This window comes from Somniosus microcephalus, chromosome 11, assembly GCF_052327205.1.
Source record: "Somniosus microcephalus isolate GS21.2 chromosome 11, FLI_Smic_1.0, whole genome shotgun sequence".
Classification (NCBI taxonomy): domain Eukaryota; kingdom Metazoa; phylum Chordata; class Chondrichthyes; order Squaliformes; family Somniosidae; genus Somniosus; species Somniosus microcephalus.
Genome location: NC_140997.1, coordinates 156409712 through 156423329, shown reverse-complemented (window position 1 = coordinate 156423329; position 13618 = coordinate 156409712). Strand labels below are relative to the sequence as shown.

Below are 13618 nucleotides of genomic sequence, written 5' to 3'. Positions count from 1 at the left end.
GGTACTCACCTACAGAATGTTGTGTTAAATGGATGGTGGAAGATGCTTGATTAAGTACAGTAATGCCAGTTGAGGGTAATCCATAACTCTTTAATTACTTAACAGTAAAACAAAACTTATAAACGACTGTATACTGTAGTTTTCGGAGTGAGAATTGTGCCGGTTATTAGAGAATTCCGGATATTTTAGGTGCCGGTTAAACAAAAGTTTCCTGCAATAATGAAACATATTGGCCTGTATTTTCCGATCGGAGGCTTCCTGCGTGCAGAGGCCTCCGATCTGGAAAAAATCTATGCCCTTACCTGAGGGCTCCAGAGGTCCGGCCAGTTCCGCTCCTGGGCCTCTGCTCTACGAAATGCGCAGGGCCCAGGGCCGCATGTGGTGCGCAAGGGTCCCTGGGATCACATGGGCCATGGGGAACCAATGGGAGAAGGGAATGCCCCTTTATACTTTTGACAGCTTAGACCCATCAAAAGTATAAATGGAAATCACTCCAAAAACACATCAAAACATTAAATACATTTTTTTTAAATCACTTTTTAAAAATTAGTTAAAATTACATTAAATTACATTTTTTAAACAAAAATTTAACTTTTGGAAAGAAAATTAAAGTTTTTTACGGGACTAAAAATAAACTAACCTTTTTTTAAAGTATTTTAAAATTATAAATGAGTGAAAATTTTTTAAAAACTTTTTAAAAACTCATGCTTTTACCAGGCGTAAGATTTTTAAGGTATTTCAGAGGGCGAAGGTTCTGCAAAAGCGGAACTTGCCACCCGCAGAGGCCCTTCTCCAGGGCAGGCATCCGATCTGTCAAGAGGATTCTTGACAGATCGGAAGTGCCGGTTTTCAGCGCATGCGCTTCGCATGCCTGAAACCGGCACTTGTGAGGTCCCTATGGGTGTGTACACAGCTCGTATCCACCCATAGTGGTCGGAAAATACCGGCCAATATACCTGGACACTAACAGTGAATATTCACAGTTTGAATCCAGATCTATAGGGTCCATAATATATATTGGCCCGGAAATTGGGCTACTTACCGCCACCCGTTAGCACTGGAATCCTGGTGAAAAATGGCGGCCGCCACTCTAACTCCCTTCTGTGGTGCAGGACTCGTCAGCCGCCATATTGGTGAGGGCCTTAGTGCTGCCGATAGCAGAGCTGGCCCTGGAGATGCAAATGAGGAGAGCATGATGTCATGCTCTGCGAACTTTGACCTTAGCACTGAGTTTAGCACTGGGTCCTAAGTTCGCCCTGAAAAGCGAGCGGCAGCAGACTGACAGAGATGCTGTCAACACTTCTTAAAGGGACACATACATCTTCCCTGCAAGTTTGCATTTAAGCTCTTGGACTGGATTGTTTTTTTATTTTATTGAAGTAGTGGCTTGGTGCAATATATGTTAAAAGTTTTTTAAGTGTGTAGGGAGTGCTGCTGGATGCTTGCAAGGCCTCGGATGGTAAAGGAACACCTCTGAGAAGACAGAAAATGCTGGAATACTCAACAGGTCAGGCAGCATCCGTGGAGAGAGAAACAAAGTTCACGTCTCAGGTCAAGATGCTGCCTGACCTGCTGACTATTTCCAGCATTTTCTGTTTTTATTTTAGATTTACAGCATCCGCTCACAGAGGGAAGAGGAAGACACTGAAGAGGAAGAACCCAAAGAGGAGGAAACAGAATAGGAGGAAGCAGAAGGAAGGATGCAACCCAGACAACCCCTTTCTGGTTGGGATATCCGGGATGGAATCATCTGCCTGCGGTACCAGTGACCACAACCCCAATTCCCCTTTCAATATTAGCTCCACACCTTACCTTCCCTCTATTACTGGCCATCACAGTGTCCTCTTCGCCACAATGCTGAAATAAAAGCCACCACAAAGAAAACTTTGCAATCCAACTTTATACATCTATCCATCTAAAATGACATCAAGAAATCAACTCATCACCCTTATGCATTCCCTTAGTGACTCGTCTTGTGTGTGCCTTTGCCTATCCTAGTGATGTAACGCAGTGCTACCCCAGTGGCTGCAGCATGGCTAGTGGAAGGCTGCTGACTTTCAGTGGGGGACACTGCAAATAGCCTTGCTGGTCGACCTTGAGGAACTGGTGGCTGGGAGTGTCAAATCGAGTGACAGTGTTTCTTCTTCCTCTTCCTCTTCCTCTTCTCTCCTCTTCTTGGTCAACCACTGGCTGGGAAGGTTGCATTTCTTCGGTGTGTGAAATGAGGAAGGCACAAAGGTACAGTTGTGGTGAGGGGAGGGCGGGAAAGCAAGAGGTGCATGACAGAAGGAGGATAATGTATGAGGATACCAACATCTTGTATCCTTTCAGCCCCACTGCTGGCCATGGGCTCAGCCATGCCCCTGTCAAGAATGGCCTGCACCGTCTCCTCCAAGGGGGTGAGGTGAGGCTTAGGAATGGGAGGTCTGCTTCGTGTTTGGTAAAGATTGTTGCTAAGTGAGTAATTGGGGGCTTGGGGGATGGGGAGTTGTGCATTGAGCAGTGTGTGAGGCTAGTGGTGCAGTTGGTAGGAGACTGTTTGTGAAGATGCATTCACTGACCTCAGCCACTGGTCTGAGGTCATGAAGCTTCTTTGGGCACTGGAGCCAGGTCATGGGGGTGGCACTGATGGCCTCAGTGATCTGATTCCACATCCTTCTTTCTGGAGGGCCTCCTGGCCCCTGTAGGTAGAGAACCTCTCTTGCAGTGTTGACCCACTGCACAAAGCTGGAGTGCTGCATGCGAGACCCTGGGTGCCCCTTGCCTGGCTTGCTGTGTCATTTGTGTTCGTGCTGAAGCACTTTTACCATCTTTTAAGGTGTGGAAGACAATTCAGCTTTAAGAGCTGAAGACTGCCATTTGGAAATGCTTTGTAATAATTTTTTTTCAGAAGTCATTTGAGCTGTAAGGGCTAAAAACTGCCTATTTTTACATGGTTTTAATTTGTTTAATTTCAGAAGGCAGTTCCCCTTTAAGGGACCGACACTGCTTTCTGAAATGAGTTTTGTTTTAGAGAAGGCTGTTCTTGCTGCAGTGACGCTACGGCCACGCTACATTGGGGCCACCTGCTGGTACTAACGCCACCAGAATGGCCTTGCACAGTAAGTTTAGCGCTGGGCTAATGTTAATTAGCCACCAGCACCAATTTACCGGTTCTGCCAGCACCATCATTTTCAGCGGCCATTAACACTGGCCCGCGGTGGCACCAGGAAGTTTTTACCGATATCGAATTTCTAGACCATTATTTTACTCCACTTTTATCCAATAAATTACATCCATACACTAGCATGAAAGGAACAGTCACTGATCACCAGGAACCTTGGATTCATCCTTCCTTCCCATTTCATTTCTCAGATACATAGGATCATTGCAATTCAGGGCACAGGAGATCACTTCCATTTTAGGACCAAGAAATCAGAAAATACATCCGCATGAAAAGCAAGTTCATTAACCATCATTAGATTATCCCAGTAAACAAGGCACCAACTATTGTCGTTATTTATCTAAGGTTCCCTCAGTCTAGCCCTGGACTCGCATCTTTCTCTAGTTTCTCTCCAATCTCCCCTCATGCCCTCTCTGAGCTCACCTTGTCCATGAGACCCACCTCCTACTCCCTCGACCCTATTCCCTCCAATCTACTGACCACCCATCGTCCCTTCCTGGTCCCCATGTTAACTGATATTGCTAATGGTTCTCTCTCCTCAGGTACTGTCCTCCTCCCCTTCAAATCTGCCATTATCACCCCTCTCATAAAAAAACCCCACCTCTGTCCTTGCAAACTACCGCCCCATCTCCAACCTCCCTTTCCTCTCCAAAGTCCTTGAATGTGCTGTCGCCTCCCAAATCCATTCACATCTTTCCTGGAACTCCATGTTTGAATCACTCCAATCAGGTTTCCGCCCCTATCACAGTACTGAAAAGGCCCTTCTCAAAGTCACAGATGGCATTCTATGTGACTGTGACCATAGTAAACTATCCCTCCTCATCCTTCTTGACGTGTCTGCAGCCTTTGACATGGTTGACCACACCAACATACGAACATACGAATTAGGAGCAGGAGTAAGCCACTTGGCAATTCGAGCCTGCTCCGCCATTCAATAAGATCATGGCTGATCTGATTACTCCACATTCCCGCCTACCCCCAATAACCTTTCACCCCCTGCTTATCAAGAATCTATCTACCTCTGCCTTCAAAATATTCAAAGACTCTGCTTCCACCACCCTCTGAGGAAGAGAGTTCCAAAGACTCACGACCCTCTGTGAGAAAAAAATTCTCCTCATCTCTGCCTTAAATGGGCGACCCCTTATTTTTAAACAATGACCCCTAGATCTAGATTCTCCCACAAGAGGAAACATCCTCCCCACATCCACCCTGTCAAGACCCCTCAGGATCTTATATGTTTCAATCAAGTCACCTCTTACTCTTCTAAACTCCAGTGGATACAAGCCTAGCCTGTCCAACCTTTCCTCATAAGACAACCCACCCATTCCAGGTATTAGTCTAGTAAACCTTCTCTGAACTGCTTCTAATGCATTTACATCCTTCCTTAAATAAGGAGACCAATACTGTACACAGTACTGCAAATGTGCTCTCACCAATGTCCTGTATAACTGAAGCATAACCTCCCTACTTTTGTATTCAATTCCCCTCACAATAAACAATAACATTCTATTAGCTTTCCTAATTATTTGCTGTAGCTGCATACTAACCTTTTGCTATTCATGCACTAGGACACCCAGATCCCTCTGCATCTCAGAGCTCAGCAATCTCTCACCATTTAGATAATATGCTTTTTTATTCTTCCTGCCAAAATGGACAATTTCATATTTTCCCACATTATACTCCATTTGCCAGATCTTTGCCCACTCACTTAACCTATCTATATCCCTTTATAGCCTCCTTATGTCCTCTTCACAATTTACTTTCCTACCTATTTTTGTGTCATCAGCAAATTTAGCAACCATACCTTCGGTCCCTTCATCCAAGTCATTTATATAAATTGTAAAAATTTGAGGCCACAGCACTGATCCCTGTGGCACCCCACTAGTTAGATCTTGCCAACCGGAAAATGATCCATTTATGCTTACTATCTGTTTCATGTTAGCTAGCCAATCTTCTATCCATGCCAATATGTTAACCCCTACACAATGAGCTTTTATTTTCTGCAATAACCTTTGATGTGGCACCTTATCAAATGCCTTCTGGAAATCTAAGTACAATACATCCACCAGGTCCTCTTTATCCACAGCACATGTTACTTCCTCAAAGAACTCAATAAATTGGTTAAACATGATCTCCCTTTCACAAAACCATGTTGACCCTGCCTGATTTCCTTGAACTTCTCTAAGCGCCCTGCTATAACGTCTTTAATAATAGCTTCTAACATCTTCCTTATGATTTTAAGCTAACTGGCCTGTAGTTTCCTGCTTTCTGTCACCCTCCCTTCCTCCTCCAGTGCCTCTCTTCTGTCATGCAGCTGGGCGGGACTGCACTCGCCTGGTTCCATTCTTATATATCCAATCGTAGCCAGAGAATCACCTGCAATGCCTTCTCTTCCCGCTCCCGCAACTGACTATCACAGCATCTCAGAATCGAAGTAGAGACCCAGAAACAATGGGAAGGGTGGGTCCAAGGCAGGCAAATGTCAAGACCTATAACAGGGCAGGAGGTGTGGGGAGCAAGTGAGTTGAAGCATCAGGAAGTGAGAAGTCTACACTTCCTCCCACCCCGCCTCCTGTAAGGACTCTATTCCATTCTCCCAGTTTCTCCGTCTCCGCCATATCTGCTCCGACGATGCCACCTTCCACACCAATGCTTCTGACATGTCTTCCTTTTTCCGCAACTGAGGATTCCCCTCTACCATGGTTGACACAGCCCTCGACCATGTCTGTTCTATCTCCCGCACTTCTGCCCTCACCCCTGCCCCTCCCTCCCGGAACCACGATTGGGTTCCCCTTGTCCTCACCTTTCACCCCACCAGCCTCCACATTCAATGGATCATCCTCCGCCATTTCTGCTACCTCCAAAGTGATCCCACCACCAAACGCATCTTCCCCTCCCCTCCCCTCCCCTTTCAGCATTCCGTAGGGACCGCTCCCTCCGAGACACCCTAGTCCACTCCTCTATCACCCCCAACAGCCCTTCCCCTTCGCCTGGCACCTTCCCGTGCAAGCGCAGGAGATGTAACTCCTGCCCCTATACCTCCCCCCTTCCCACTGTCCAGGGCCCCAAACACCCCTTCCAGGTGAAACAGCGATTTACTTGTACTTCTTGCAATCTAGTATACTGTATTCGCTGCTCACAATGCGGTCTCCTCTACATTGGGGAGACCAAACGCAGATTGGGTGACCGTTTTGCGGAACACCTCCATTCAGCCCGTAAGGAGGACCCCAAGCTTCCGGTCGCCTGTCATTTTAATTCACCACTCCATTCCCACTCGGACCTCACCATCCTTGGCCTCTTGCATTGTTCCATGGAAGCTCAACGTAAACTCGAGGAACAGCACCTCATCTTCCGATTAAGCACTTTGCAGCCTTCCAGACTCAATATCGAGTTCAACAATTTCAGATCATAACCTCGGCCCCTATTACATTTTTACTTATATATATATTTTTTTCCACCCCTTTGTTTTGGGTCTTCCCTCCCCCCCCTTTCCTTTTTTTTCTCTCTCCCACATGGCAGCTGTTTCTCATCCTGCCAGTACACTTCACACCTAATCTGAGCCGTCTTTTGTCTCCACTGTCCTATTACCATCTTGTCTGGTTTTGAATACCTCTTAATATCTCTTCACTTCTCTTTTGTTCTATCGCAGCCCTGCCTTCGATCTATTTTATTTCCTTTCCAGTTTTGAAAAAGGGTTCACCTGAAACGTCGACTTTTAATTTCTCTCCACGGATGTTGCCTGGCCTGCTGAGTTTTTCCAGCATTTTCTGTTGTTATTTCGGATTTCCAGCATCTGCAGTATTTTACTATCGGAGGAAGTGAGAAGAGTTGTGTGGGAAAGAGTAAGAATGGCAGAAATGGAGATAAGTGAGGACTTCTGTCTGTTTTTCCCTGCTGAGTTACTGTGGATGGGGAACCTTCACAGCAGCTGAAAGGGAGTTAACATTTCTCCCAGTATTTGAACAGATCTGTGTGTTTATATTGTGATAAACAAGCAATCAGGAAGAGGCAATTGAAATACCAGGTCTTTGTATGCAATTGGTTCAGTGTTTCTCACGTAAAAGTGACCAATCAGAACCCAAAAGTGGTCACTACAGCCGCAATTTTTATCAGAAAGAGTTTGCTGTGAACCAAGTGATTCAATTTAACTCTGTCAAGGAAACTGATAAGTCAGTGATTGAAAAACCTCAGAGACAATTTGAGCCTATTTGAGTGAATTCTCCATAGGATAAAGTTTAAGTTAATTAAATGTCTTCATATGCATCTACTCTTTTAAAAAAGGGCCACATATGGATATGACATAAGCTGCCATTTTTAGACTCACTGCACATATTTATAACAAAATCTGGTATTTATATAGCATCTTATCATGTCTGTCAGAAATGTCGTGGAATGCTTCACATACAATGAATTACTTTGAGCTGCATTGACACTTGATGTGCAGGTAAATGCAGCAGCTATTTTATGCACAGTATGATCCCACAAATGGCAGTGAGATGAATGACTAGTTAATCTGTTTTTTTAATGGTGTTGGTTGAGTGAGCAATGTTGCTAGGGCATCAGGAGAACTCCCTGTTTTTTTTTGAGCATTGCTATGATATATTTAACATCCACCTGAACCACTCAAACAGGCAGATGAGACCTCATCATTATTAACATCATTATTGACATGAGGAAAATCTTTCTTATGCAACGAGTGGTTAGGATTTGGAATGCACTGCCTGATAGGGTGGTAGATACAGATTCAATAGTAGCCTTCAAAAGGGAATTGGATAAATACTGGAGGGAGAAAAAATTGCAGGGGTATGGGAAAAGAGCAGGGGAGTGGGAATAACAGGATGCTCTTCGAAAGAGCTGGTGCAGACTCAATGGGCCGAATGCCCTCCTTCTGTGCTGTTCTATTCTATGATTCTATGATTATACGTCATGCCAAAAACGTTGCTACCTCCATTATAGCCGGCATTGGCAGCTGCGAGCAATTGCACCTGTTGGTGTCTTGTTTTTAGAGAAAATCTAATGGTGGATTAATTAATCTGTTTTGCATGGTGGTGCATTTCTCAATTTCATGGCATTATGCTGGTGGCAGGGTCATTCCCTGAAGGACGGTATACTTGGACTTCCTGACATTAAAATGAGAAGGAAAGATTTCACTGAGGTGTGTTTGAGTGATATCTGTGAACCAGAATCTAATACAATATTGAAGCACAAAGCATACAACTGTGGATAATCACAGTAGCTATATTTTTAATGTTGCGTAAAGTTATATATCACATGCTCTCAAAATTATGTTAGGTGTCAATCTGACAACCTGGATATGATTTAAAAATAAAACATTGCATATATGTTGCTGCAAGATGTTACATATTGAGTGCAAGGTTTCCATTTCCTACACTTTCCAACCTTTGGGCTTTATAAACATGATGATCTCCAGGTTGACATGAAATATGGAAGATAACTCATGGTGAACATTGTAACTTTCTGTGCTCATCATCGACTTTGAAAAGTCAAGTGTTGATGTAACAATCTTCATATAACCCTCGTTTTCTTTTCCAGTTGTACATACAGACCACCACCCTAACCATATCCATGAATCTAAGTGCTTCTGTGGCTCTGGGTATGCTCTACATGCCGAAGGTCTACATCATCATCTTCCACCCAGAGCAGAACGTCCAGAAGAGAAAGCGTAGCTTCAAGGCAGTGGTAACCGCGGCAACAATGTCTTCACGACTATCCCACAAATCCTCGGACAGGCCTAACGGTGAAGCCAAAACAGAGCTGTGTGAAAATGTAGATCCGAACAGTAAGTAAATGAAGATGTATCTGTGACTTCATTATTTATTGTGGTCTCCATCTCTAAACCTAATAGCTTCAATATGACGTTCATTTACTAACCTATTGAGTTAACAGTAAAGGAAATCTCTGTCTTGAACTAGCAACTTACTCTACAGTAGTTAGATGCATGTTACTGTTCTGAACGCTGTTCTCAGTTAGTATGTCTCATAGCCTGTTGCCTGATGTGGTTAAAGGTGTAGTGCATATTTCAGTCGTCGAGATCCTTGTGCTATAGTTATAAATTCTTTTAATGATGCCATGACCCAGGCAACCATCACAGCTGCAACAGTAAATGGTTGAGTAACATGATTGGAGACTGTTTTAATTTGATACTAACACTGAAAACAAATACCCCACCAGAGGCTATTTATTTCAATATTTTGAAACTAAGTGGGTATTCTCTTACTGTCATGTTTGGACACACGCATGAAAGTTGAACATACATGTCTTCTGACATGCAATGTGTCAGAAACCTATGGTAACAAAAAACCTGTCTATTTTTAAATTACTAGTGCCATGCTGAGACTCATTTTGTATGTATATTTCTCTTGGTGTTAATTGCTACCCAATATATTTCATAAGGGCTTTGATTTTGCCATGTTAAGCAAGAAGCAACATTAAATTCCTGCACAGATGACCTTTTCTTTACAAGGGAAAAAGTGATGCACTTTAAATGGAAGAATTTGGTTAAAAAGATGCATTTATATAAAATGGGAGCCAAATAAATAGGAATAGATTGATAAAAAGTGACAAAACAGTGAATGATGAAAGCAATATCCTTTTGTGAAGAACTGAAGTGGATAGAACCTAGAATACAAAAAGATAATAAGAAATGATTTAAAATATCAGGAAATTCAATCGAAGGTACAGAATGGAAATACTGATGTCTCATTCAAGAAGCCTGACCAAAGGAAGCTGATATTTTGTCCATTCAGTATTGTCAATTGTTGAGTGGGTGTGTACAAATGTGGGTCTGCTATAAATACCTTCTTGGATTCAATGGTGTCAATCACTCCATTAGGCAGTCTGAATGCTTTACTTTTATGGGACTTGATTCACACTGCCTTGTACAATAGCATAACCCAGGGATGTAATGATAGCATCCCTTTGTGATCTGAACCGGATATTTGTATCTTTCGCATCTGTATTTCTCCAATCTCATGAGGATGACTGGGAAAACACTTGATGAGATGAGATTTGATGAGAATCACTTCTTATTTCCCATCAGATGAACATACTGAACAGTCGTGATCAGTATCGCTCACTTCCATCAATACAATTTGTCTTTGCATAATATAAAAATAATGAACACGCTATGCTATTCCACTTTGGTGGATGCTCTTGCTTCAGTTAAAGTTCATTTTCAAATTTGTCCCTCCCATATTCTTTTGTCACTGTCCTTTGCTGCCTAACTGTAGATTTCACAGCTCTTTTTTTAAAAGCCTGACTCCAGTGTTGGCTTAGTCAAACTACCCCTTGCCCAAAGAGCAAACTCTAACTTGGTAATGAGTGCTGCTGAGTTCAAATGGATCAAGTGGATGCAGCAGCAATGAGTGTATATGATCACTATACTGTCAACTACCTTTCATTGTCTTCAGCACAATGATTCGGATGCTGTGTCTGAAACCCAACTTAAAGCTGCCAGCCTGTTGTCCTGTGAATTCAACCCCTTGAGGGCTACATTTTGCTCAATATTAGTATTTTTAACATATCTTGCACCCATGGTGCATTAAGTTGAACTTCAGAAACATAGGACTCTATAATGCCTTTGTATATTAGTTGATGTCCTGTGGTGTTGCACCTGGGGAGTCAAGATCAAATGTAGTCTTTGGGTGAAGAGGAGATAGAGGGCAGGGAATAATTGGATCAGACCGTGCAGCCATAATACAGTCACCATTTTAAAGTCATACACTCTGTTCTCATTTTTATAAACTTTGATGTTATATTATTTATAGTTAAATAACAAAATGTATGGCAATTTGAGAAGTAGAGCTGGCTGGAGCATTTGTGTTTCTCTGCAGTACAGATGGAGGAGCTGGGAGATATACAACTGAAGTGTTACATCGCTGCCACTTGTGGGAGGATGTAATTACAGTGTGACAAGCTAATAAGACAGGTTGTATTATAAATGTGGGCATGGGACTTTATAATGAAAGTGCCTTCCCCTTTAAGTATCCTTTTGAGAGCTTTGTTGTATTGTAAATGACCAAACCATGCACCTGGAAGAGGAAATTGTCTTTTTAGAACCAAAATGTTAAAGGTAAAATCATAGAGTAAGACCACAGCACAGCGACTGTCCCCTTTAATACATGATAGGGATTAAAGATTAATCTCCTGGACAGTGCTGTGAACAGCCCAGGAGAAAACATCATAGGGTCATTAAAGAAAACTGTTTTTTTAAAATTTTATTTAAACACTTTCATTTCTTATGTAATAAAATATTGGAAATGGGGTTAAAAAAAAGGCTGTTTGACTGGGCGGGACAATTGGAGACAGAAGATCATGTGATGAAACCTTCAGGATAATATCCGACCGGAGTTGGCAACTCTAGGCATTGGAAGCTACATCATAAGATGCCAGCATGCAAATGTTTACATTGGCCATTTGAAGTTTCTTATCCCAGCTATTTTAGCAGATAATAAATGGGTCAAAGCCTCTGTTAAAATTGAGCAAGAGGGGAATCTCAGCCAAACAAGTTAGCATTTGTACACAAGCATTTCATAATCTGTCGACTAGTACAATTCCATTGAGCAGCTGTACAAAAAATTTGGAAATAAGAAAAACGCAAGTTAGTTGGTAATTATAGTTTACTGCATTGGAACAAAGTGATTTGATATCGCATAATAAAATGTAATTTATTTTGCTATGTGCTAAAGTCACATAATTTGAATTCAGAGATAAATTTGGCAGATTGTTAACACAAATGATTAAATGATATTCTTGCTCAACCTATTATTCATGTTACAGGGCGATCTCTCCACTGTCTCCAATAAAAACTGATTAAGCCTGTGTTTATTTACTTCATTTAATAAATAAACGATCTGTATAGGGAATTTGTGACACATTCAAAAAGAACTCACTGGTGACTTTGTAACTCACAGGCAACAAAGTTAAAGGTAACCTGTGTAATTATCCTCCTTGGTTAGGTATCGATGGGTATTCACTTATAATGGCCCCTTCACACTGCAGCTCCAAGCATTTTTGCCCACTATGTTGCTGGAAGTGCGAGCTGGTAACGGCACAGTGAGGGACAAAGGGCATCTGGGACCTGAGTGAACCGGCCAACCAATAGGGTATCTCTTTAACCAATCATATTTAAGGATTGGGAAATAAACAGAAGGACTGAGAAGGAGGGTGAATTAAAGTTTTTTCAATGTCAAATCAGGTACAGAAAGAGAAATAAAAGGCTGGATTTTGCCAGCGGTGTCGGGTTCGCTGCTCAGCGGGTTCCGGTCCTGCTGCTCGGCGGGTTCCGGTCCCGCTGCCTGTTTCAGCTGCACTGAGATAAGGATTTTGAGTTAACTGGGCTTATTAAGCCCGTTGTGCGTGTTGCCCGGCCCAATCAGTGGGTTTGGGCTCTGCTGCTCACCTCTGCTGACGTCTTCCATTCAGCTGCATTTAAGGGGCCCCTGCAGCCTTTGGGTTTTATTAATTTTCTGCTGCTTCGTGGTATTGTTTGCGAGATGACTGCTGCAAGAACCGAGGCTTCTCCACGATTTGATGACTCACTCCATGCTCTTGTGGAGGGAGTGAGAGGACACCAAGAGGTACTGTTCCCATCCAATGGACAGGGGAAGCCTCCTCAGCAAACCAAGGCAGCCTGGCTGCAAATTGCGGAGGAGGTGAGCGCCAGGTCTTTCTGTGCACGCACCTGGGTTCAGTGCAGGAAAAGGTTCAATGATCTGCTACGCTCAGAAAACATCACGCTTACCTTCAATCTGCTCCCCATCTCCTCTCATCACCAGCACTCTGCATTGTCAACCTACTCCTGCACATCCCAACTTACCCTTCCATTCCTTGCACCCTTAACCATCCCTCTCTATGTACAGAACCATTTTACCATTCTACTATGCATCCCTCACACTCGCTATCACTGTTATGCAATGACAACAACTAACAACGCACAGGGAGGCACCTTGGTTTTGGCACCTCACTCCATCTTTGTCTCCCTCTAAGCATCTATGCTATAGATTCTCTACACTAACTCCAACATTCTCACTCAAACTCCATTTGTGTCCCTCATTGCAGGAAAAGAGAGCCGACAATAAGAGGGAGAGGGGGAGGATCAGAGGAGGCCCGCCTTCCATGGCGTATTTAAACAACGCTGAGGAGGCTGCTATCGAGATCGTCAGAGGTGCAGAGGAGCTGGAAGTGGGGGACAGAGAGACGGGCACAGTAGAGCAAGCTGGTGACAGAATAGATTTGCAACCCTCTCATTTAGATTTAATGAATGACTGATATGGCATCTGATGTTCATACAGATTGAGTTCTGATCATCTGCACAATGGGATGTGTCTGCTACGTAAATATTCAATGTCTAACTCATGCCTTTACTCCCCCACAGGACCATCAAGTGCCCCCCTCCCCACTGTCCAGGAGGAAGAGCCAAATGACTCCTCAGAG

At 43.3% G+C, this 13618-nt stretch overlaps 1 protein-coding gene across 2 annotated transcripts in view; it reads left to right on the top strand.

The window, feature by feature from the left end:
* Positions 1 to 13618, top strand: part of LOC147110955 (metabotropic glutamate receptor 7-like) — a 1230052-nt gene that overhangs the window by 1161276 nt on the left and 55158 nt on the right. For both annotated transcript variants that reach the window (XM_086001375.1, XM_086001374.1), the window contains one exon: positions 8717 to 8963. In XM_086001375.1, coding sequence (XP_085857501.1) covers positions 8717 to 8963 — 247 coding nt within the window. The remainder of the gene's footprint in view (positions 1 to 8716; positions 8964 to 13618) is intronic.